General features: G+C 40.7%; 2 protein-coding genes across 4 annotated transcripts; one reads left to right on the forward strand and one right to left on the reverse strand.

Moving 5' to 3' along the window:
- Positions 1 to 8402: 8402 nt before the first annotated feature.
- ss18 (SS18 subunit of BAF chromatin remodeling complex) lies at positions 8403 to 20654 on the reverse strand. Of its 3 annotated transcripts, XM_070845124.1 has the most exons (11): positions 20459 to 20654; positions 19899 to 19975; positions 19716 to 19800; positions 18480 to 18636; positions 16542 to 16772; positions 16190 to 16360; positions 15799 to 15876; positions 14116 to 14238; positions 11246 to 11376; positions 10747 to 10809; positions 9903 to 10005 (listed from the first exon to the last, which is right to left on the reverse strand). In XM_070845124.1, exons 1-10 carry the CDS (start codon positions 20525 to 20527, stop codon positions 10792 to 10794), a joined length of 1140 nt encoding a protein of 379 aa, XP_070701225.1. In that variant the 5' UTR covers positions 20528 to 20654; the 3' UTR covers positions 9903 to 10005; positions 10747 to 10791. The 3 variants fall into 3 exon arrangements, with proteins under 3 accessions (XP_070701224.1, XP_070701226.1, XP_070701225.1); XM_070845123.1 differs by lacking the exon at positions 10747 to 10809 and having other exon boundaries at positions 8403 to 10005; XM_070845125.1 differs by lacking the exons at positions 10747 to 10809; positions 15799 to 15876 and having other exon boundaries at positions 8403 to 10005; positions 20459 to 20653.
- A 617-nt stretch (positions 20655 to 21271) lies between these two features.
- Positions 21272 to 24388, forward strand: psma8 (proteasome 20S subunit alpha 8). Its single transcript, XM_070844642.1, has 7 exons — positions 21272 to 21470; positions 22264 to 22390; positions 22578 to 22702; positions 22823 to 22945; positions 23068 to 23187; positions 23725 to 23787; positions 23876 to 24388. Exons 1-7 carry the CDS (start codon positions 21369 to 21371, stop codon positions 23969 to 23971), a joined length of 756 nt encoding a protein of 251 aa, XP_070700743.1. The 5' UTR covers positions 21272 to 21368; the 3' UTR covers positions 23972 to 24388.
- The last annotated feature ends 1436 nt before the right edge of the window (positions 24389 to 25824 follow it).

Consider the following 25824-nt stretch of genomic DNA (forward strand, 5'->3'; position numbering starts at 1 on the left):
GAGTGGCTTCATTTATTTGAAGCATCAAATCTACACATTTAGGTGCTGATGACATTTATACAACAAACCTGAAACCAATAGAAATCTACCTTTTTTTTTATTAAATGCCTTTAATATGTGTCTGCTGTTAATATAAGCAGACACACACGATCTTTTTACGCGTCTGTAATCAAAACTACCTTTCCATGACAAAAAAACACACACACACGCCATTAACAGCAGAATTATTTTAATTAGATCAATAAACGATGGTAAAATCAGGTAGGCAGGGGAGGGAAGGAATGCTCTATTACCCATTTTATCATCAAAGTGAGTGCTGTGCTAATTATGCTAGCAGCACCCAGTCAAAGCAACCCACCAGAGACTGATAACAGAGGACTGCCCAGGGTTACAGTGATTGCACACTACAAACTCCCTCTACGCCATCTCATTGGACAGTGTGAGTTGCTGATATTCATGCAAAAACAGGATGTATATTGAATAGAACAGTACTAAGAAGGTGTGGCATGCAATATTTTTTTTTTTCCTTTTTGACCTGAGTTTGAGAGCTGGCATCCCATTAGAGCTCTATTGCTAATCAATGTGAGGCATTATAGGTTGTATAAATCACACTCTGACACCTGCTGTATGGGTCGTTAACAGAGAACTCACCAGGGAGGAATAGACAGAACAAACATGCAGACACACAGAACAGAAATGTGTGAAGCTCAGGCTGAGGCAGTGATACCAAAAGGCTATTACAGTGATCAAGGAGGTAGTCAATAGAAAGATTTGGTATAACTCAGTGGGGTCATACACCAAACGACTATAGGCATTTCTCAATTGGTAAAACAAATATTGGCTTGACTTTGCTACAAAGATACTCTCACTGTCTCGGTGCTTTCTAATAATGCTATGTAATCTAGGCTCAAATGATTATTTGCAATTTGCGGTTACCAAACAACCACAGACCACCGGAGGTGTTTCTCAAATATTAGAAGGCAAGAAAAAAGAGGTTCCTGTGAAAATTTTTAATTGAGGATGTAGTTATTCTGCCTGAAAAGGCATACAGGAAAGTGCACACGCAGGCATTTGTAACCTGAGTGTGGTACAGAGGGGGACCATCTGAAGACTCGCAGGCCCTTTGATGTCTTCTGAATACGGGCATAATGCATGTGTAATTAATAAGCCATTTGCATATGATGAACTAGGGCACTTAGTCAATGTTCTCGGGATACAAATACCTGAGGAAAACAATAACAACGGAGAACATTAAAAAAGGGAGTCTACGCAAAAAAAGACAAATCTATGGCCCGCTTCGGATTAGAAATACATTAGCAGCTAATTATGTCCTAATTGCCAATATTTTAGCAGGTGTTTGTACTTAACCAGTGGTAATGCCCTCCTGGAACAAGCTCATCAGGGTTATTCTCAGGTGAATCCCTGCAGTCCGGGATGATTATGATGCGACAAGATGGACTCATGGTCAAAAACCATGGATAATAATGTGGCTGCTGAACAGGACAACAATAACAACTACAAACAAACAGCAACTGCAATAATAATGATAATACTACAAACAATAATATTGGTAATAATAATAACAATCTAAGAAGAAGAAGATACAAAGGAGAAGGTGAGGTAGAAGAAGAGAGAAAATAGTAATTCAATGGCATCTATAACGGAATATAAATGCAATCGTGACAATTATAACCTCTTACTGGTGCTGAGATATTAGTGCTGAGAGCACACAGTTCAAAGAGGAGTATTAATTTTTTGGCCAAATATTTTCAAAGCAATCAAAGACTCTGGGAGGTGGAATTCTCTCACCTAATCAAACAGCAAATGTAACCCAGCGCTTGATTAAATATTGAGCTTAGAAGTTTCAGATATCTTTTTTCATTGGCCTGCTGGCATTTGGCAGCGAGGGAGCATCAAACTCCCATAAGTCCCTGGAGTTGGTCCACTCTGGAAAAGTGCTGAGCCAGCAGATCAAACTGTAGAAATGTCATGGAGTGAAAGGAAATGAACCACAAGTGTACACCAATTGAGAGTCTGCTTCACATCTGACATTTTAGTTCTTGATGAGGTCCAGATGAGTAATACTGTGAAAAGTAAACTTGGGTCATGACTGATAACTCACGGAATTATGATGTGTTTAGCGTTGCATGATAGAGAATAAGGGTTTGGTGTAATAATAGGGCTTTTTTCGTAGAGGGCTGATTAATGATGGCTGAATTTCATTAAACTGCTTCCGTTTCAGGGTCCTGGTAGTGTGCATGCTGGCTAACTGTTTCACTGTCGTGGCTTTCTGGGACACATGAATAAAACAAAGCCAGAGTTAAAGTTGTAATAATAATAAGATTTTTAATGAAAATAAACCCAATTGCCTCTCATTATAATGGTATAGTAGTAGAGTCCACTATTCCTGTGCTAGATTCGAATTACCTCACAAGGGATTCACAGTGCAGAATGTAGTGTTAATGTTTGTAATTTTACCTCACTGATATTAACCTCACCCGTACCGTTCACACTCCTACAGCCGTATCAGACACAGTAAGTTACTGCTGATACAATTAGAACATTTCCTACTGTTGCAGCTTCATATTAAAAGCACTCAACTTTAGAAATGCGGGCTGGCTTTTATTGTGAAGCAGTACCAAAGTCAATTGATGTTAATGCTGACTATGATTGTCAAAAACGCATCAGCAACACAAGAAAAAAATTGCCCTGTAAACAGACACACCAGTTACTCTTCTGTTCTATTTCTGGAAAAGTAAAAAGTTACCACCTGTCACCACAGCTGCCATCAAATCAATTAGAAATGAAATCTTAAAGGTTATAATGTTGCTTTTAGTCATACCTGTGCTTTTCCTACTATGACTGCTGTGAAAATGGCTTATGTTGTGTTTACATGTTTGATTGTACAGATTCCACCTGTTTATCAGAAGATTTACATTAAGGCCTACTGAGAGTTATATTGCCAATATCCTTGTCTGTTATTGAAAGTGCCCCCAACAATCATACAGGTCCTTTGATATTTGCCTCTGAGTTTCACAAGCCTTAAATACCATTTTCCCAGTTCCTGACTCAATACCCAGTGTTGCATCAAATATCTGTTCGAATTTTTCCTCCATCTTTTTTTTTGTTCCGCTCCCCACACTTACTATTGTATTGTTCGACCTTGAGTGAGATGCTGTCAGGCGCTTTTTAGAACATAAGCGTTGCAGTTTCCCATAATCCACTGGGAGTGTTGAGGTGAGAGCTGTGGCCCAGTAGCTCTCTGAGTGGCTGGCAGCGGATCAAAAGCAAACGAGGTTCCTGAGCTCATTCCAATTATAACAGCACACACTATCAACTACAAATACAAACAGCACGTAAGTGATAGCGCTGGTGGCCTGGAGGACTGCTGCCAGAGAGCAGGCAGCATGCTAATCAGGATACCTCTTGCCATGGGCTATTTAGGGAATAGCCTCTTATCCCTCCAATTCCCCATGCTTTAGCCAGGGAAACGAAAGAGAAAAAGGGGAGTGAATTCCCCGAGTGCACAATCCAAGGACAAAATATTAGAAAATGGATCTTTATCTTTGCTCTCGGCCAATATCCATATTAATTACAAAAAAAACCCGAAAACATTGCATATGTACTGAATAAAATATAAAGAGATTTGTCAAACACACACAGCTACAAATTATGACCACCCTCTATTGTCTAAATTGCCTTTTCTTAGGATGTTAACTTAATCATCAAACAAAAGTAATATGACGTTGAAAAAAGAAAACATTACCATAATTTTATTTGTAAAGAATTTAACTTTCTTCATAAAGGCTTCCATTTTCTTTATATTTCAAACAAATCTCACGCAGGCTTTTCTTGACGTCACTGAACTGGCATCACACACTCTACCCTATAGTTTAACCTTTGCAAAAGCAGGATGTGGAAGAACAAGATCCTCCGTCATTTGCACATCACTTCACACTGTTTATTGCAATTAGTCTGATTATTCATAACAACATCTTCCCAAGCAGCCCATTGTAGTCAGCCAATCCAGGAAAGTGATTTATATCCGGTCGACTGTCACGGGGGGGAGAAAGGAAGTGAGATGTTTGGAGCAGGTCTGTGGTAACATGCTTGCTCCCCCACTCGCACGGACAACCCCTCAGAGTTTGGCAACTCTCCAGAGCCATGCAGGGGCGGCGGAGTACAGCGGGAGCCTGAGTGAGAAGCACACATTGTGCACCGCGGGACCCCACCAGCCCCGGCCCGAAGGCACAACTCTCAAGGACATGGAGAACTGGGGCAGAGAACTTCCAGGCTTCCCACTGGTAGGGCAGGCTGAGAAAAAAAAGAGGGAAAGTTTCCAAAGTGTCTCTGTCTGTGTGAGCGAAGCTGGCGAAATGTGTTGTAAAGAGAGATACATGGATCCTCTTGATCAGTAAACACTAATTATGCAAATGTCTCTTAAGCTAGAACGGCTTTGTGGTATCCAGTAAGTGTGTGGCATTTAAATGTAGTCTAGAGGTGAAATGAATCTAGAAAAATTCACACTTGAATCACATATTGTGTCAAAAACAAAAGCGAAGGTGTCAGGCCTGGGTCACGAGTCACACAGGTGGGTTGTAGTCAGAGAAATATGATTAAAAGAAGAGGATTCCAATCAAGAGGGTCTTTACTAAAACTATGTCTGTGCACGCAGATGCACATAACTGTGTTTGTGTTTCTATCTCTGTGTATCCAGACTCTGATCTTCTTGTCAAATATAATTACTGACTTGCATGACACCCCAGCAAGTGATACATTTAAATCAATGGCTCAAATAGCCTCATGGTGTCGTGGAGGGAAGGGTAATTCGAGGTTTTGCAGACAAATAAAAATGTAATGTAATCTGAAAATGGAAATTACAGCTTAGTGTTGTACTAAATCCAAGAGTTATGTTATGTACTATAAAGTGATAAATCAATGAATATTCACTGTTTGCAGTGTGCTTTGGGGTGAGTCTGCTTCAAAGTCTAAAATTTGAATAGTTCTTCTGGATGTTTCTGTGAAATACGGTAGAAAAGGGCGCATGTTTTGTTTTTCGATATAAAAATTGTACAAAAGAGCCAAAGTCTTTGACACCGCTGGAACAAGCTTTGGAAGCAGCAGCCCTTTCCCTCATTGTCCTTCCAGTCAGGAGCTCGGGTTTACTGTGGGTCAGCCCCCTCTCTGTCTGCACCAGGGGGAAGGAACCACACTGATCTGAGATGGAGTACCCCCAACCAAACCTTACCACATCGACCCATGCCACCATCCTGGGCCTCTAATGGAAGTCCTGGGCATCCAGACGCCTCCCCCGCTCCGACACGGACGTCAAGTAGTGCTCTACTCATCATTGGAAGCAGCAGGCCTCGCAGCCCTCCTTTTCTCTCCCTGGGACTGGCTTTTTTGGAACATTGGAGGCAGATGTGTCCAGATGAGCACGTTCTAATTTGTGGGCCCAGGTTAATGCTCCGCCAGAGGTCCTGGAGGATCAATAGCTTTATTTCCCTAAAACGCCAGCGTGGTGAGAACCAGCTCACGGGGTGCTTTTAATACCGCCACAGTTCCAGTGACGACTGGGCTGTATTGATTGTGCCCATGTGGAACTACGTGCGCCTTCTGGGGAAGGATCTATTTGTGTCACCCTGGGCTGGGATGGGGGCTCCACCGGAGGAGTAGAGAGCTCAGCCAATGGAGGATGCCAAAAACATCAAAACAGCCATGTTTACAGATTACCCAAAGGGAAAGCAAATTACAGCAATTATGCAGGCTGTGGGAATACTGATATCAGCATACCTGCTATTCCACCCAGAGACTACTTTTATGAGGCTAGAACACATACAAAACAGCACACTCAATTTGATTTGATGGCTAAACCCTCAACAAACGATGGGGTTTAAACAAAGCACTGCACATCAGATGCATGCAAAACAATGTCTTTCTAGGGGATCACCCTGTTTGTGTATGTCAAGTCCAAAAAGTCTTTTCACTTGTTTTGAAACTAGATATAATAGCTCACACAAATATCTGTGAGGCTAGCATGTATCTGGCAGGCACAGAGATGAACATGTTATATTGAACATCATCTCTACCATAGTTCTTTTTTTTTTTTTTTTTTCAAACAATGGCAATTAATCATTCTTTGTAAACACTGCAAATTGCTTTACAGAAAACTCATTTACCCTTGCTGCATTTATCTCATATATCAGCGCAGAGACAACATACAGAGGAGTCTTATCCAAATCACGGCCCTTTGTTTGCAGCTGTCGTGACATATTCATGACTGGGGCCATAATAGTCAGATTCCTGTTATATCCCCCAGGGAGAGCAGGGAGAATGGTGTCACATCCAATTACTGCGGCACACTGTAGAGGTAAATCAAAACTCATACCATGAACTCTGGAATCTAAGGTGCCCGGGCGCGCGTGCACACACACACACACGCACACGCACGCACACACACACACACACACACACACACACACAATTCATGAACAAAGCGAGACAACACTTATGCCAACACTGATAGATTATTGGAAAACACATTCTCCTGGTAACTTCGAGGTCATGTATGGATTACACAGGTAAATGGGATTGGCTGGAGGCTGTTGGCTGCAGTCTTCTCAAAATACAAATTGACATAATATAAGATCTAGGAGCAAGTGAGGCAGACTGCGCTTGCTCAAGATTTTATAATTATAGATCTGTTCGCAAGCGTGCGGAAATTGAAATTGCAGATGATGGCAATGATATGCTCTTTATTGGCGGAGGAACAATCGGGTCTCCAAGAGCACCCACACCTGCTCAGCACCACTCAGATGCTTTTCTATGGAGTGAAATGAATGCCTTTGTCTTTTCCTCCACAGTAGTCTTTGGGAGGCCTGGTGGTTTGGTGGTTGGAGAGTATCTCAGTAGTGCATAGCCCAGTTTCACCCTGGAGCGGTGCAAAGCTCCTGCCCAATAAAACAGGCTGCATCCCCAGGGCCCCTCCCTCAAGCCTCCAGTCAGCGCTTGTTTTTGCACCATTTATTTAGTGTGACACATCTCCAATTAAACTGTGGAGGCTGCTGCATTCCCCCCATAACTACCTCTTATACCTCCCCATAGACTTTCTGTCACACTGAGAGTGTGGGTATGAGAGAGAGTGAAAGAAGGGAGAGTTAGTAGAGAGAGAGAGAGAAATCACATCTTGCCTGCCAGCTATGATCACAATGTCATTTTCCCCTCAGTGGTTAGGAGCCTCCTCTGAAAGGTGCCCTGAATTATAATTATCAAAATATTGAACAAGATAATCATCCTCTTAAATGATGTTGCCACTTCACTTTTTGCCTTACCATCATAGAACATGCATAGACTAATGCTGGCTTGTAGCTTTCTTAATAACTCATTTAGAGCTACACAGCTGAAGACATCTTTTGTAAAAGACCACACTTTGTAATATTGACTGACTTAGGTTGGTCATTATAAAAGTATTCAAACTCGGCCAGAATTCCTCCACTGCCTCGCTTTTAGTTATGCGCCCATCAATTTTAATTCCTGAGCATTTAAAGGAAATCTTTCATAGAAGGTAAGACTCTCCTTGCCACCTCTTCATCCTACCCCCACCGGCCCCAGACACAGTCACAGGAGGAGTGACTTTGTCCGACCCCAATACCGTCTGCGAGAGCGCAGCTGAGGGCAGCAGCTGCCAGGGAGGACTGGTGGGGGAGCGCCCAAAACGCCAACTCTGCCAAGCGGAGGGGCCGGGGGGAGCCCCAGTGGCAGCTGGGAAGGGTGGGGCGGCCAGCTGTGGAGCAGCAGGATGGTGGGGTGACTAGGAGATGCCACTAAACCTGAGCAAGGCTACACAAACTCACATATAAATTTTGTACGTAGGCACACTCCAAAAGTTCCCACTTCCTTATTTCTTCCAACACTTCTGCAGCACTCACCCACATTTACACACCTAAACACTCATCATCGGCACCAAGGCAACCCAGGCAGTCTGTGGCCCTCTTAACACCAACACCACTCTCCCATCACGTGCTTCGGCCACACATCTGGTGTACCATCTGTATTACTCCCCCCAATGTGACAGGTAGTCCCTCTCCCTCGCTGGAGGGAGCAGAAGGGGAAAGAGGGACACGGAAGGTAATTTTGGGTGTAAATGTGCTCTGGACCTCTCTGGATGCATCTGGACAAAGCAGACATGCTGCTGAGCGGTGCAGGGTCATTATCAGTTGGAAACCGATTACCAGAAAGCAGATGAAGACAAAACAATTATATCATACTGTCACATTATGACGGCACCAATAGTGCACGTCTTGTTTATGTTGTCGTAACGATGAATGATTTTGTACTTTTGTAGTAATTAATAGCACGTCAGTAAAAGGTCAAATGCTATAAAGAACACACGTCAAAATATATTAAAGATTCTTCCAATTTATTGTAATGTACAGTTATACATTGCCATGACACAAATGTGACCACTTGGATGGGGTGCAGAATGCAAAATATTAAAACAGCCATATAAACAATATCAGAGGGCAATGAAGTCCTCTTCTTTCTGCTGCTGTACATATGGGATCAATAAAGTATGCACCATAAAACAGATATCAAGCCAGTGATATAAAACTGCACAACCAGTCTTTACTGTGAAATTAAGGAATCCATTTCAGAACATTATTTTCACATCTTATGTTACATATTTGACAGTAACAATCTTTATTATTCACACACAACACTATTTGAATGACATCAACTAAGACGTTTATTCAAAAAGGGAAAAAGGAGATTCCAGCATTGTCAAGACTAACAAAACAAAGTACTTGTCGTAAATATGTAATATACCAACTTTGATCTTTCCCATTCACCAGTTTGCAGTCAATGGACAAGATTGAGGTGCTTGTATAGAAAGAAAAGCCTCCAGAGAGAATTAACTTACAGTTTGCAGTGGAATCTGCTACATATCACCTCTCTGGGCACATAAGTCAAATGAAAGCCATTGGCCATTAGTCTGTCAGGTAATGTGGATAAAAGAATCTATTCATGATGCATATTTGATACATATTTTCAGACTTCAATACAGAGCTTAACACAGGATACAATTGTTTCATGTGTTTTCAGACATGTAACATTTTCTAATTGCAGGTTTCGCTGTTTGTATTTGTCCTTCAAGCAATTTCTGTGGATGTTAATTCATTTTCCTTTTTTTTTTTTTTTTTTTTTTTTTTTTTTTTACACAAAGAATTCACGGTGTCCATGTCACTGAAGTAGCAGACCCAATTGAATAGTTATACAATTCAACACAAGAAATAAAAAAAAAATGTGCTGGATGGGCTCGTCAATAAAGATCATAAAAAAACATTGACACGTACACTTCATGAAATAAACAACACAGCTTTAGTACTAGTTTCCAATGTCTTATACAAAGTTAGCTTGATCTAAAAAGCATAAAATATATTTTTACATCATCACATACATCAAGACATGTACCATGGCCTAGCGGGAAGTTTGTCTGGTGCATTATTTCATCTCCAAGCCCCCACACGTTTCCCTACTGCTGGCATTATTGCTTCTTATGAACAAGGAGCTGAGGGATAGAGAAACAATGCACCACAGTAGATTGAAACTGTACATTTAAATCATCTCTGATATCCAAAATTTTGTTAGCCTGTTTCACAATCTGCAATGCTAAAGGATAAGGCAGTTCCATTTTTAAGGCATTGCTGCTTTGAGACATACTGGACCAGAGGAAGAGTCATCGACTTTGACGTTATCAAGTCAATGTACAAGATAAACAGAACACATTTTTTTATAGGCAAAGATATGAGCCCAAACAGAGGGGAAAACGTATCTCGTATTTTTGAGTGTTGTATGTTCGTGTCTGAGGGAATGACACAGTGAGCTACAACCATCATTTAAGTCTGCTTAGCAGTTGAGCAGAGGTCAAAGCTCAGACAGAGATCAGAGCAGAGCTGTGTGGGATGCTGTGACCATCTCTCATTGCTGGTAATTTCCATACTGGCCCTGTGGAGAGAAACGTGACAGCTTCATGTTACCGACCTTCTCACAAATACAGAGTAAAAGCATGTATTCACAAACAGGGTGCAAACAAACATCAGTGGTTTCAACCATATCATACTGCAAACCATGATTTATGACTGCATTTGCTGGTGTTGACCAGCAGGTGGCAGCACGGCCTCACAACTTGTGAGCCCTAAATTCTATCTTGATACCTCAGGTTTGGGCAGCAGCATGGCTGAGGACGATAATCCTTATTTAACAGTGGACACTAGTTTCAAGTGAGACAAATTCAGTGGAAGAACAGTAGTAGTTGATGCATTTCTAAACAGGGGTCGAAGTATTGGTTCTGATGGAAACTACAATGGAAACAAATTTGGAGGCAAACTATGATTTGACAGTCTGATATGCATTGCATTTTAAATTCAAATATATATGAGTGTTATCATGAGCACAAAAGTCATCAACACCAGTGTTGCAAACTGAAAAGATTCAGGATACAGCCAAAGTACTAATGTTTTGGCTGTTCTACTGCAGACTAAGCATGCTGTGTTTCTGGACCTCGTGACTTACATTTCGACCCCTGGTTAATAACAAAATAAGAGTACAAAAAAGGAACAGAAAAAGAAAAAAGGATGGAAGCAAGATAAAGACAAAAGGGAGACAGAAGAAACATAACAAATGCAAATTAAGGCTAGGTGGTCAAACGTCTAGATTGGACGTTGAGGTCTTCACAGCAACCATTACCTTTGCTTCTTACAGAGCTAGTCAGGGGTTCAAATCCCCGGGTCTTTATTTCCTCATGTGCCCCTGAATATTCAAAGATAAAGATATCAAAGTGTAGCTGTGGTCCCCACATTAGACCACAGGAAATACAGGGCAACAAATAGATCTCCTTAAACACTAGAGCAGTCTATTAGAGCATCAAGTTTAAGGAAGAATCCTCTTAAAGCCCTCATATTTCACTTAATTGGTATACCATTTTAGCCAGGATACATAAGACTCAAATTAACAAGTGAAAGACAATAGTAGCACATACACTCTTTTGGGAAGAACACATTTAAACCCCAATATGATGACAGCATGCATAAAATACTACCTTTTAATGTTTACTTCATTCACATTGGTCTCAGGTCTCACTACACAAAATGTTTAAGTAAGTCTGGCAATAAACCTAATAAAGGACAACCTAAGACGAATGTATAAACAAGTCTCTGCAACTGTCCAATGTTGTGGGTATACTCACCTGGTCATAGCCGTAGGGGCGCTGCTGCTGGGCCTGTGGGGGTCCAGGCTGAGGAGGGCGATAACCCCCGTACTGCTGTCCCTGCCCCTGAGGATAGTTGGGATACTGTCCTGGGCCAGTTTGGGATGGACCTGAGACCAAAATTGAGAACTCAATTTAAAATGATGTATGCTTGTTTGAGTTAACTTGAAACAACCCAAAAAAATGCTTTTGGGCACAGTCAACACAAACTCTCTAATCAGGTATTTCTGAACTATTTTATTTATTATTTACTACTAGAAGACAGAAAAAGGGGTTCCCTTCTGCTCAAAGAATGCACCAGCATGCACTGCCTCATGTGCGAAGCCTCGAATATTTGATTCCAACATTAAATTATTGAAAAGGTTTTCTTACAGCAGGCATACAAAATATGTGGAAGTACCATCTGCAGTTCAAACGATAGCTCTAGAGCTGGCAAAACTCCACTGGATGACACAAAACTTCTGCTGGCGGATGAGCAGGGAGCTCTGAGTGCAGGCAACATGGAGGCAAGTTAAACATTGTACATTTGCATATACTAGCCACGTTGTGATGACACAAAGCCCTGTCGAAAAGTGTCCCTTAAACTAAAATCAGCAAGTTTGATGCCAGACTATACTGTAAGGTGCTTCTGATGACTTCCAAAACTGTAAATGGGCTTGCCCCTTCATAGCAGTCTGACCTCATTATACCTGACACACTATGGCACTACACAGGACTCCTGTCTGTCCCCAGAGTTAAAAAAAAAAAAAAAAAAAAAAAGCTGGCTGCAGGGACGTTTTCCCATCGTGTCCCTTTACCTGCTGACATCAGACAATCTGACTCTGTTCGGGCCTTTATAACCAAACTTAAAGCTAATTTTTTCCCCACCTTAACTTTCAATTAGTGCTTTGTCTTGGTTTATTTCAATGAATTTCTTCATTCTAGCACTTAGTCCATGTTTATCCTGCAGACGAGAATAAACTGCAAACTTTCCAGCAGTTTGGCAGCTCATGGGGTTGTTCAGTGTCCTTCTGGATCCACATTCTAAACATATACATTTTATAACATTCATTTATCTGCAATGCTGTCATCATTATTTGTATACACCGATTTTTGTTGCTCTGTTCTGTTCTGAGTTTTTCCTTATTCGCCTTAGTCTTACACTGTACTGATTATAAAGGGTCTCTGAGGCAAATAGTTATTTACAAGTTACTCGACTTCTAACCTTTAATCATCAGCATGCAATAATACCAATGTTAATGGTATTTCAAAAAATGGCAGGTAAAGTACCATACTAATATATGAGCACATTCAAACCAAACTTGATAAAATTTTAAGAGTGAACACTTTTTCCTTTTACTGCAATGCAATCTTTCGGTGTATGACCTGCTTAGAAAGACATGGGATGATCTAACTCAGGTTTGGAGTCAAACAAAGGAGCCCTGTGTCAAAACAGCCCAAGTTTTGCTCATTAACCATTACCATTTCCTACTTGTTACTCTGAGAACTCTAGGGAATCCCTGTTAGTTTACCATCACTAATGGGCTGCAATAAAAAAGCTGATGGATGACAAAGACAGGATGGTGGATGTGTCAGGCCCATTTGTTTAGGCTGCCTCCACAACGCCTGAGTCAGTAATGAATGAGAATGAGCGAGTCAGGTTGGAGCCGGCCAGTGGTTCCCTAATGCAAGGAGACATCAAGGAGATTCTGTTGGTCTTCATTAGAGGAGCAGACTTCATTAAAAAAAAAGGGGGAAAGAAAATCACTTCATCATCCCCCGTACACTGTAGCCATCTATGCAGGTGCTGTGAAGGACCGAGCAAAGCTTGACTGGGGCTGAAGTCAAATGAGGCCCACGCAGCATCGTTAGGCGCTCATAATGCCTTATGCTGTTGAGCATAACCTTGTGGGGGCCTGCGAGAGAAGGCGTGTGTGCGTGCCAGATGGATCTCACCTCACAGCCTCTGCCTCTCTGCTAGCTCATTACTAACATGAGTTCTGGCTCAGACAGGGCGTGAGTGATGGAAAGTTCCACTGAAAAATGGGATGAGGAGGAAGACGACCAAAGAGCTGCAGGAGCCTAAATACTTAAATTGCATGTGGAATCGGTTTTAAACGTCCTTTACTTAATTCATTTTGGTTAAACGGTTAAACCCCAAAGCCACGCGATCATTGTGAATAATCTTAAGAAATATGGAAATATACGCACAGAATAAGTAGAAGTCAATTAAGTGTTCTAACTTAAGTGTCCCAGACTTTTGTTCAAATAGGGTTTTTTCTTTGTACGTTAGATTGCCTTTTCTGTCAGGAGCACCACGATCACTGAATGTTGCAACGATTGATAGCGTCAGGCCATTTCCTGAACATTTATTGTCTACTATCACTTAACTTACACCTATTCTTGAATACGTTTGGTAGTTGTTTGTCACTTTAGGACATTTACAATCAACACATTGCCTAACTATTTATCCAAAATCCTAAATTCCGAGGTTTCAAAATGTTTGGCTGGCAGTCTACACACACTTTGCCCAATGTCTCTACCCATCAGCAAAATCTCCTCTCCCACTCCCTCAGAAGTGTGTCATATCAAACTGGAGTACCAGGAGAAATGCTAATGTGGTGCCAGCCACCACTACTGATTAAATTTCTCTTCCACCAATCCCCTAACCATTCATTAAGGTGGTCCTTTAATTCCTTGCTCTTGATGATGTCTTGACATGCATTTGGCACCGTTACATTTCCAAGGGGCAGTAACCAGCATCTCACTCAGGAGGAATTATTATTCAACAGCTAAAAAAAAAAAAAAGCTAGCTGATAGTGCCTCCTACAGGAGAAAGATGTGGCCCTATTCGAGAGAAGGTAACTCACCATAACCCTGCTGCTGAGGTGGGTAGCCTTGTTGACCTGGGTACTGCTGCTGTGGAGGGTAGCCCTGCTGCTGGGGAGGCCCTTGCTGGTATGCTTCCTGCTGTTGGCCATACTGGGCATTACCTTCAGGGGGTAACAGCAGGCAATGTGAGCAACATGTTGACAACTACAGCGCAACAGCAAAGCAGACATTGAATAAGGGTCTTTTTTCTATGCCATCACTCATGAAATCAATTTTTCCCATCATCAATCCCAGATTATGCACCTCCACTTACAACATGACATTAGCTGGCATATACAGCCATTAAAAAACAATGCAGCATTATGTCATCGGCTACTATTAGCAAGAGTCTAATCATTAGACACTGTCCAACAGTAAATGATAGACATAGTGGCAGTAAAACATTCAAATAAAAGTGGTTAAAGCATCAAGCAATGTATAAAAACAAAGCTGGATAAGATATTAAGTATTTACATATTCAAATTTCAGACACTATTTTTGAACCCAAATGCTAGCTTAAAGAGGCATCCAAAAATTTAAAAAAGACTAAAGGAACTAAACAAACCCATGCAATTATTTTCATGAGCACACTTAGGAGAAGGTATAAAGATCCCTTCCATGATAGCAATGTTGTGAGGAATTCTCATAAAAGGCCTAACAATATCTTGATCAGGACTTAAACTAATTACTATGACCTGCATCAGCTCAATACAAGGACATAAAATGAATTGAAGCAAATATCATTAATTTACTCAGGTAATGCCTGGCGCTTTAAGTTAAGATCTCAGTGGGAAAATATGAAAGCCATTTTTCAACAACTCGTGCTTTTGGTTTTTTTTTTTGTCTTTACTTCAAAAAGGGAAAGGAGTCATGTTTGAAAGGTCAAAAGGAAAAAAAAAGTGTAGTCAGTAGAGAAAACAAACAACAAATAAGTAAATGTTAATTGGACAAAGATAGAGAAGGAGATGTTTATTGTGGATCAATAGTCTTTCAGTGTGGCTGCTAATGTAATAATAACGTCCCTTAACACACCAAGATGGAGAACATCTGCAGTATAAGAAGTGTTACGTTTCGAGAGCAATGCAGTGGGAGCATATTTCACCAAAACAGTCAGTTTAAGAAACACTTCATAAGGATTATTTGCTTTATTAATAAAACCTGGATATTTACTAGGAGTGGCAGTTCGCTTCACATCATTACAGATCGGCACACTGAGACGCACTTAAAGATTACGAGTATTCTGGCTTCTACTCCAAATATGCAAACACGTAGCATGCCATGTGTTCTTTTTAATGAGAGGCTGAAGCATTAATATTTTACTTTAAATGCAGCTGTGAATGTCAAGACTCACACCAGACTCTGCCCCTGACTTTTCTTTCACATCAACATGTGGAGCACCAGCCACGACTTGGGGGGTGGCTTTACAAGCCCGAGAGGGTGCTAACTTGCCCGTGGACTGAATCACCTTTCGAAACAGGGTGCACTCTGGCTTGTGGAGGTTTCCTCAAAATTAGGTGTCATATTTTTTCTTTGTTAGAGCCCAAAGTCACTTTGATTTCCCAGAAAATGAAGAAACTGAAATTTTAGTTTTGTCGCAGTCTCTTTGCATCATTTGTGTTTTAACACAAATCCTGGGTTCAGTTTTGGGTGGTTTTCTCCAAGTGACTGGAGGGTTCTCCTACCTTCTGAGGCTCCCTGTCCTGCGTGACTGTACTGGTCCCCATAGTAGTCTTCCTGCCCTGGGTACTGCTGAGGGGGTCCTACATACACATACACACAACATACACACAAGTAGATTCAAGGTGTTGTTGGATCGGTTGTGTGAGGGGAAGAGTTGAGAGGATGGATTCCTTGCCGCTAGTTCTTGTTAGAAAGCTTTCCTTTGGTCACTTGGCTAATTTTATGATTGGAGGCTTTAGGTTACATGTTTAGTCATCAAGATGTCTGTGAGCTACGGTGGAAATGGAGGAATTGAGAGGAACAAGAGTAGGAAATCCAGGAGGGTGGGTTAGGTAGAAGAAAGGCCAACACTCACAACTTGCACACTTAACAGACACACTCTGAGCAGTATACCTTGCTGTGGGGGTCTGTAGGGTGGCATTGGCCTCTGTCCCATGACATGGTTCCCTTGGCTGACCTGGCCCATCATGCCCATTGGATTCTGCTGTCCTTGATAGTGCTGTCCGCCACCACCAGGAGGCATGTTATACTGCTGAGTGGGAGGCTGCTGGTGCATCATGGGGCCTGTGATATACAGACAAGAAAGTTGACACTCCAGCTGTACTAGGCAGAAAACCCAGCAGAGTATCGCTTATCAAATGCAGGTGAATAATATGCAACAAGCACCAGTATAACAGGTGATTCGGCATTGGAAATCAACACAGTCAAGTAGAAACTAACAAATGAGTTTTTTTTTTTTTTTTACCTTGATTGGGCTGCATGTTCATGTTTGGCCGAGGCCCATAGTTTCCCATGGGCTGGCCCTGGGTCATGTTCATTTGGCTCTGAGCTGGTATGCCCTGGGAAGAAGGGACGGTGTGATTGTAACCACCCATCGAGCCATGGCTGCTGGGGGGCATATTCATAGAGCCACTGGGCATGTTTGGGGGCTGGTTGGGGCCTGGACCCGGACCTTGCATGGGCATGTGATTAGGCCCTGGAACACAACAGGAGAGATGATTCATGACTCTCTTTGAGAAACGCCATAAATATTTAGTATACACACCTTTGTGCAATTTCTTTCACATTGAGATACGAGCACTCTTCTGCTCTGTGAACAACTGGAGCGTGAGGCTGTGTTTCAATGCATCAGTGACATATGAAGAATAAATTACCTTGATGTGTGTTAAGGAGGTTTGTGGTTCAACTGTATTAAATCAATTGCACGTCTGTCTAACCAGCTCACTTGTGTTTGTATCTTCTTTTCATTAATTTCCGTCTTGAAATATTATTTTTCTACCCACAAAAAGCAACTGAATCTTTCAAATTTAAATGTATACAGACTTCTATCAATGAAGAATTAACCAGTTGTCTTTTGTCACGTATCACTAGTGAGCAACCTGTCAAGACAAATTAAGATTATTTTAAGATTTTCAAAAGTATGGATACAGCTATACTTTTTGTTACCACTTGTTTAAAACATTACAATCTCCATTAATTATATATTCAACAGTATTGAAACCAGGAAGAAAACACGCCCACCGCGATTTCAGTTTCAGATCGATAGCTGCTCTTTATCAGTCTCCCTACTTGTTTGTCAGTTTTAATCTGTTCTTTCATTTCTTAGTCTTTAGACTTCTACTGTTACTTTACCAGTGCTAAATTTAATAAGTTACAAGAAACAAGTGGCTTATGATGCTGTAATGCACTGCTGATGAGCTCAGAAACTTTTGCCCGAGTGAGCCACAGAAACATTATACGCTATCGTTAATGTTAATGGCAAGGGAATGGCTAAAGTTAGCTGACTAACCTGCGCATTGGTTAGTTATCATGGCAAACATCTGATGTGTGATTCTAGCATGAGTGTGTGTGTTTGGGGCTTTTCGTTGATCACACAGACCATCAAAAGCAGGCCACAGTTCCATTGATTCCCCTGTATTACTATTCATTATAAACGTGCTAGTACGTGTCAGTTACATTTTCTGCACCAGCACTGTGTAAAAAAAAAATTAAAAATTCCATTTTGTATGGAATACAATACTTACTTACTTTTTTTTGCAGTGGCATTAAGTAGCATTTTTTGTACTAGTATTGTACAGAAGTTTAAAATTCTGTACTTTGACAAAATTACACAGACATATTGAGTATTTCAGATTTGAGCAGGCCCAGCTTATGAGTAGAACCATAATGTGGTCGGCCAGAATGTTTGATTCCTTGATGTGAGATTTCAATAGAAACCCAGAAAAACAGAAAGGCTTAACATGGCACCGCTTAAGTGAACACTACCAAGAAAGTGGAAAAGCATCTTGATGGTAGCAACATTTTCTGATTTCTAATGTGCTTTATGGACTTTTACTCTTTAGAATTCATAATCAGTGTGGTACAGCAATCACTGCATTTTAATACAAAAAAAGTCTTAACTCTTAAACTTATTTTGGAACATGATGAAATACAAATTATAATGTGATAAATTTGCCATAAAAAAACAAAATGGAGTGGAGAGACAACCATAATCAAACAGAGTACAAGTCCAAGATCACCAGAGCTGGCAAATGGGTGACATCATCCTTCAGCAGAGCAACCTCCTTCACAGTTCTGTGGTGTTGCTAAGCAACTCAAGTGAGACAGGGACTGAGAAAAAAAGAAGGGGAAAGAAAAAAGAGAAACACGAGGGAGGGAAGTTTGGAGGGGGGGGTCCACTTACCAGGCATCTGTCCATTCATCTGATTCTGCATGTGTGGGGCTGGGGGGCCACCGCTGACCATACCCTCAGTGGGCATGTTATGACCGTGAGGAGGCTGAGGGGGGGGTCCGCTTTGGTTCATCCCACCAGGGCCCATGGACATGTTTTGAGTGGGCGGCTGCAGGCACACAACATAAGACACAAAAACACACATCAGCTGGCTAGAAACACATCTGAGTCTGAACCTCTCAAAAGAAAAAAACTCAGATTAAAGCCAAGACCTCTGTACAAAATGTCACAAATCAAGTATAACTGTGATGTACCTTAATCAATAAAAGATAACAGTCTTTAAAATATATTGTATATTTGCAATTCTTTTGTCACATAATAATTGAATAAACTGTTCTGAAAGGACCATCAATGACTAAAAAAAGATGTAAAAGAGAAAGGACAGAGCCTATAAGCACAAAGATGTAAAAACTGAACACGTGCCACTATTAATTAATGATTTAATTATCAAATTAATTAACAGTAACTTAAATCTGATCTACAGCAGCTTTACATGTGGTGTGAGATGATGTGATGCTTATAAAAGCAATGGCTTTCTAAGCAAACCCAAATATGTAGCTTTTACAAACTTTGTATTCAATATCCACAAAGTTGGCAGAATCGCAGGACAGATTTAAAAATCAGAATGCTCTCATTGGTGCAGCAGAAGCAAAGATATCCAGAATTTTGACCTATTGTATGGGTCACGCTCCGAAAACACTGAATACTACACTTTTGATAACCTTTGTGACACCACTGGGATCAAGTTATTTTTTTTCAGGCTTTGGAAAGCTCCCTTAAGAACCACAGAAAACATCACACACCTGTTTTCAAGGGCTGAGTAGTACTCCTTGAGACAACTAAACTGTTATTAATGAGCTAAACTGGTGAAATGGAATATATCTGACATATAGACAGGATTATATATTTTCAATCAAACTCTTTATATCAGTCTTTATACATTATTCTGTGTGGGTAATTGTAGATTTGAAATGACAAATATCAGAGGGTCTCTTCCTTGTGTTTCTTGAGTATTGTTTCAGATTACTTACATAAACCAATACCCAAGTGTCTTGCATTGGCCTTCAGCTAATGAAAGAGCTCAACACTGATGGGTGAAGTGAACATTACCTTATGAGGCTGAGAAGTCACACAGTTAAAAAAAAAAACTTCACTCACTCAAACCAAACAGCAAGGACCGATACTCACAGCAGGGAGGAGAGACTGCATGTTCTGATTCGAGTCTGCTATCGTGGCCAGGTACACTAAGTTTCTATGCAGCATCTGTTGATACCTGTGCAGGTGAGAGGAGAGTCATCAATACAAGGTTTGAGCTACTGTGGAAATGAAATGACTGTGATGCAGCCAAGAGATGATTTCTTTATAACTTACTGTGAACATTCTGCTGTTTTGCCTTTACTCTGGAAGTCCATTATACACTGGATCAGCTGGTTGTTTTCGTCAAGTAACTGTAAAAGTAATTGCAGAGACTTGAATGTATCACGTGTTTATATTATGCGCGCTAACACAATTTAAAATTGGTAATACTGAGTAATTTGGTGTGGTTAGTCCTTTGCTTGCTGGTGGTTAAATTTAAAAAAACAAACTAGGAGGATCGAGGGCGGTTTTGTTAAAGTAAGTGTGCGTTTCTAGCTAACAAAAGACGCGTCCTGCTAGCTAACCTAGCTGTCCTTAGCTAACAAAACAGCAGGCCTCCATTCATATGAAATAAAATTATACGTTAGACCGATAAATCGACCTAAGACCCGTCGCCCACATGTGCATCGTGATTCCAGAGAGGTTCATATTCACCGCGCTTTGACCCTGCAGAATTGTTCCCGATCTAATCACGGTCCGTCTCGGATGGGCACTGCTACATGGATTAGCTCAACGGCTAGCAGCATCTGATATCACAGCCTCCATTCTGAGACGCGCTAAAAAAGATGAATTACCTTTTGTATTCCAGCGGGTGTTATATCACCCTTCCCACGCTGCCTGTGAGGTGCAAACGCCACCGACATGGTGATACTCTATGAAATGAAAGTGAACTAGAGCATAAAATCCAAAAGTAGCTAACACATTTAACAAATCGGTAGAACTCAGATCAAACAGTTCAGAATAGGACGCGATTTCGTAATGCAGTGGTCCGTTTTAGGGGTGATTCGGCACATCTGAAAACGTATTCGATGATTATTGTTTATTTTGATTACACAGGGATACGCGACGTCCAAGTTTATTTCAGATACGTTACAATATGTCAACACATATAAATATATATTTAGATACAGTCATATTTTGGCTTAATTGAATTACATTTACCTCCATTTTTCAGGTAATGGAACAGTCTAGCTCTAGTCTAAATGCCACGGGAAATGGACTTGCCCAACAAAAAGGGGAAACAGAGTCGGCGCCTTACTATTTATATTTTTTAAATAAAATGTTAATAACCTTATAAATAATGATAGCGCTTGCGCATTTAGGGCATTATAACTGATAACGATGTTCATCAGTCGTAGTTTTATGTGCTGAAGTTCACCTACAATTTACCCTCATTCCACATTGACAAACCATCGCGAAATGAAATTTGTTATTTAAATATTTAACTTGAGCTGCTTTTTGTTGTAATTTACAAACACAGAGAATATTTGTTTCGCATCGGTCAAATGTGGTGTACTCTACTTATTTTTTTAAATTCCAACTTCACTCTGGCGGCCCCTACTTTTGGTATGGTCCCAGTTCAGAGGTTATGCGCAGTCGCTGTTTTCATCACACGGCGGCTTCACACTCATCGCTAGCTAACTAGCTGAATCATTTGGTTGAAATCTCACCTTTTCTTGTGTTTGTACGCGTAGTGCAAGTGCAATGGCGGCACGATATGACAGAGCTATTACTGTCTTTTCCCCCGATGGTCACCTCTTTCAAGTAGAGTATGCACAAGAAGCAGTAAAGAAAGGATCCACAGCGGTAAGTCCTAAAATCAAACTAATGCTAAAGCTAATGTTAGCAAACGCCAGTTAGCACAGCAGCTAAGCTAGCGACTAGCAGGCAGTCTGTTTATTCTTGTATTTTGCTAATATTCTTCTTTAAAACCATCTGTTGAGCTCAAGTGTTTTGAATTTTTACCACCTTGTTGGACTGCTAATCTATAACTTCCACATACAATGCAACAACGATAGTTACTTAAAAATTAAGCGCATCACTAGCAAGCATTTTGTCGCTGTGTCACTCTCACAATAGTTTCAGTTTCAATGAGATCCTGTTGAGTAGCTAACGCCAGTTCACAGAAACTATATTTCTTTGTTCTGTGGGGAACAAAGTTGAGTTGTACTCTGTGATTAACTCTAAGATCGTCTTATATTTATTAAGCCACTGTGGTTGCATCTATCTGGATTACAATATCAGTAGTACTGTAAATTGTGAGCTTGTATAGATGGGAAGTTCAGGAGGACTTGCATATTACTTTTGGATTGCATCCATCAAAACCTGCCTCCTTTTTTACCATTAACCTTTCAAACCCCTAAAATGTAACAAACAACCAGTGGTTCAGAGTTTATTTGACAATAATCTGATTAACGGCAGAGAAACTTTGTTGAATGAACTTGGATACAAATCTCTGACCTGACTGCAATAAGTGTATTAGACGTGGAAGGTAGCCATCAAAATTCCCTTATTTTTAAAAAAAAATCTTTAAACCCTCAGGACTTTTGTCTTTTGACTCTTTTTAGAATTTGATTTAGATGTTTTTTCTTCTGTGCAGGTGGGAATCAGAGGCAAAGACATTGTCGTTCTTGGTGTTGAGAAGAAATCCGTGGCAAAGTTGCAGGAGGAGAGGACTGTCCGCAAGATATGTGCCCTGGACGAGCATGTCTGCATGGCGTTCGCAGGTACCTCATACATCAAAACTTTTTTTAGTAATGAATAATACATTTAGTATGTAACGTGGCAGAGAGGACCAAGATCACTTGGTCACACTGTGTCATTACAGATATTTATACCACATGTTTTTGTTACTTACATTTCATATTTTGGCAGTATGTAGCATAACCACATCATTTCATGCATGTTTTTAAGGTCTGACAGCAGATGCCCGTATAGTGATAAATAGAGCTCGGGTTGAGTGCCAGAGCCACAGGCTAACTGTTGAGGATCCAGTCACAGTGGAATACATCACACGCTACATAGCTACCCTGAAACAGGTACTTAAACTTTTTACCATTAATTTTTTGTTTCGGCTTTTGCTATGTAATATTCTATTTCCCATAAGAATTTGTGAGAATGTCAATTTACATCATTCTGTATATTTGTCATATTTGTAGCGCTACACTCAAAGCAATGGGCGCAGGCCATTTGGCATCTCGGCACTTATTGTTGGCTTTGACTACGATGGGACTCCCAGGCTGTACCAGACAGACCCGTCAGGAACCTACCATGCCTGGAAGGTGAGTGAGTTCAGTTTCCGTGCACAATTTTGTTTTCTTGTTATACTTGCTCAACAAGAACCCCGTCACTGTATATTTGATTATTAATAGAAATTTTTTTGTTATCCTGTGAAAAAATCCAGGCAAATGCAATCGGCCGCAGCGCAAAAACCGTGAGGGAGTTCCTGGAGAAGAATTACACAGATGAAGCCATTGCTGGGGACAATGAGGCAATCAAGTTGGCTATCAAAGCTTTGCTCGAGGTAAGGTCACATTTAGTTTTTGTAGTGACTTACTTATTGAATAATTCACACACATTGTCATTAGCTACATACATTGAAAAAAACAAATACTATATGACTAACTATATACCATATACTACTAAATTGCTTCACAATAGTTACCCCCACTGCCATACTGCAATACTTTAAAATGCCTTCTTACATAGAGCTGTTGCCAGATGTAAAAGTGCTTTGCCGTAATTGCTGGGTTTTCATGCATCATGAGCATGGTGCTTTAGCTCAGGCAAAACAAGAGAACATTGTGAAATCTTGCTTTGTTTGTGTATTTGTTACATCCGGTGATAAATTGGCCCTTGAACAGTTAATAAGCTGTTGAAGCAACGTATTGCTGAATTATTCCCATAGTCACGGACTCTTCAAATTATTTAAATGCAATTAAGTACTCCCAAATCACTCTCGTCTCACAGCCTCTCAACATGAAGCTGAGTCAGAGGCTACAGTAATTAATATATGCTCATATATTGGGATTTGTCACTTTTATTGTTTGTTTCATCACAGGTTGTCCAGTCAGGAGGCAAAAATATCGAACTTGCTGTTATCAGACGGAATCAGCCACTGAAGGTGATTTGCTGCAAATTATGTTCATATCTTGTATGTTATTTTACCTTTTGTGTACAGGCTAATAATTGCTTTTCTTGGCTGTTTGTAGATTTTGGAATCCAAGGAAATTGAGACTCTGGTGGCTGAGATTGAGAAGGAAAAAGAGGAAGAGGCAGAGAAGAAGAAGCAGAAAAAATCCACTTGAAATAGTTAACCAAGATTTTTTTTTTTTTCCTGTATTGCACTTGGATAACAATAGCATATTTCGGTTCCAAATATTAAGTGTCGGAGGGTTTGCTCTCTTCATTTCTGTCATTGTAAAGAACTAAATCTTAACTTGAGATCTGTTGTTCAAATGTTTTGAGCACAGCTTTGACTGATACTGTACCATTTGCAAAGAATAGTAAGATTCTTTACTTCTAGCTGTTAAGTTAGCTGATGTTTAAAAGCAAAAGCAGAGATCTCGAGTTAAAATTTAGATCTTAAACTACGCTTACAAGATGTTTTTATATAATTCATCAGACGGCTCTGATAGTGATCAATCTCAAATGTTGGATTAAACTGTTTGTGACATTCAGACCCTATGAAACTAAATACTCAATTAAAGCTGACTTGTTTATAACATGTCTTTACTCCTTTTTATAACTAGTCAGTTGTGTCCAATGGTTTTCGGGGCCATTCAGATGTTGTGTTTTTAGCATGTGCAAAGTTATAGTGTGTGTGTGTGTGTGTGTGTATAAGACAGTAATTTTGTCTTTGCTAGTGGTGAACTGACTAGTTTCTTAAACATAAGGGCAGAGAGACTTGAAAAAACAGCGTTTTATCGATTATCCTACTGCAAAGCAAGTACTGTGATAAAGATAACCGCAGTTTAAAACACCACCAGAGGCTGTATAGTGTGTGGCTATAAAGTGCAATGGTTTTCATTTATCAGCATTTTGTCACACAGACCTAGAATTGGGGAGGGGGGGGCGGCGGCAAGGTATCTCTGATTGCTTTATAAAGTCCTCACCTCTCCCTCAGTCATTTAAAACAAATTAGTGATGAGCGAATGAAGTGTCTAATGGTGGCCCAGCGAGACCCCTTTTTGCCTTTCCTTTTTTATTTCACCCTAAATTCGCTTATCAAGCAACCGCTGCTCTGAATTCTCAACGACACAATTATGGCCGGCGGTGTGGTAGGGCTGCTTAATGGGATCCTGGCCTCAGACCCCAGTGGGAACTTTCAGTGACTTTAATCTGGAGCCCTTTGAAAAGTTGTGCCGTGCTGTGCTGAAGAGCCCCGGGGGTTCCCTCTGACTCTCACCAAAGACATAATGGTGAATGGTAAAGTCCTTCATTTAGAGTCATCTCCCCAAGCCAGGATTTCCTGAGTGGGTGCCCCGGCTGCCTTGACTAGAGCAATTGCACTTTGTCTGCAATTTGTCTTGTTTGTGAGTCTTAAAGGTTGGTGTTCGGGCTGATGTCAGAGGATCAATTAAGCTTCTGATATTACTTCCCATATAATGTCATTAAATTCAAGGCGGACATAAAAGTAGGGTTTGTATGACTAACTCTCAGCTGATTTGTCCATACGGTAATTGCCACAAACTCATGTGTTTCAAGTTAGAGTTGCTAAAAATCATTTGCCGTCACAGTCTCTTTTGAACTGCAGGCATAGGGGCTGAATTCACAGGATGACAAAAAAAGCTATAGGTAAAGTTTAATAAAGTTTATTGTGGATAATCCTGTAGCTACAGAGGTTATCTGATCCATCTTGTCAATAGAGCTGGAGCAGCTTATTTGGCGCTGCCGCTAAGACTCCTAGTTTTTTGAACTGCTTGTGGGAAGAGTTTTCTTTTTTCTTTCTTTTTTTTTTTTTTTTTTGCCAGCATTGTTGTTGCCCATAATCAGCGCTACGGTGCCTCAGGACAAAGTCCATCTCTCTCATCGCTGGCTGCTGCTCATCATTAATGCAGAAAATAATGGCTTCACCAGAGGTCATCGACGGAGGAACAAGGCCCGAGGACATGTACTCTCCAAGCAAGAATGCACACTGCTGCGGGCTGTCGACTGAGTG

This window comes from Pempheris klunzingeri, chromosome 15, assembly GCF_042242105.1.
Source record: "Pempheris klunzingeri isolate RE-2024b chromosome 15, fPemKlu1.hap1, whole genome shotgun sequence".
NCBI classification, from domain to species: Eukaryota; Metazoa; Chordata; class Actinopteri; order Acropomatiformes; family Pempheridae; genus Pempheris; species Pempheris klunzingeri.

What these genes read in the sequence shown, in the direction of transcription:
- psma8 (XM_070844642.1), top strand. Translation starts at nt 21,369, where the DNA reads ATGGCGGCACGATATGACAGAGCTATTACTGTCTTTTCCCCCGATGGT. An exon ending in CTATCAAAGCTTTGCTCGAG is followed by an intron (nt 23,188 to 23,724) that starts GTAAGGTCACAT and finishes GTTTCATCACAG; the next exon opens with GTTGTCCAGTCAGGAGGCAA. An exon ending in GACGGAATCAGCCACTGAAG is followed by an intron (nt 23,788 to 23,875) that starts GTGATTTGCTGC and finishes GGCTGTTTGTAG; the next exon opens with ATTTTGGAATCCAAGGAAAT.
- ss18 (XM_070845123.1), bottom strand. Translation starts at nt 20,527, where the DNA reads ATGTCGGTGGCGTTTGCACCTCACAGGCAGCGTGGGAAGGGTGATATA. An exon ending in AAAACAGCAGAATGTTCACA is followed by an intron (nt 19,801 to 19,898) that starts GTAAGTTATAAA and finishes TCACCTGCACAG; the next exon opens with GTATCAACAGATGCTGCATA. An exon ending in ACCTCAGCAGCAGGGTTATG is followed by an intron (nt 11,377 to 14,115) that starts GTGAGTTACCTT and finishes TTTTGGTCTCAG; the next exon opens with GTCCATCCCAAACTGGCCCA.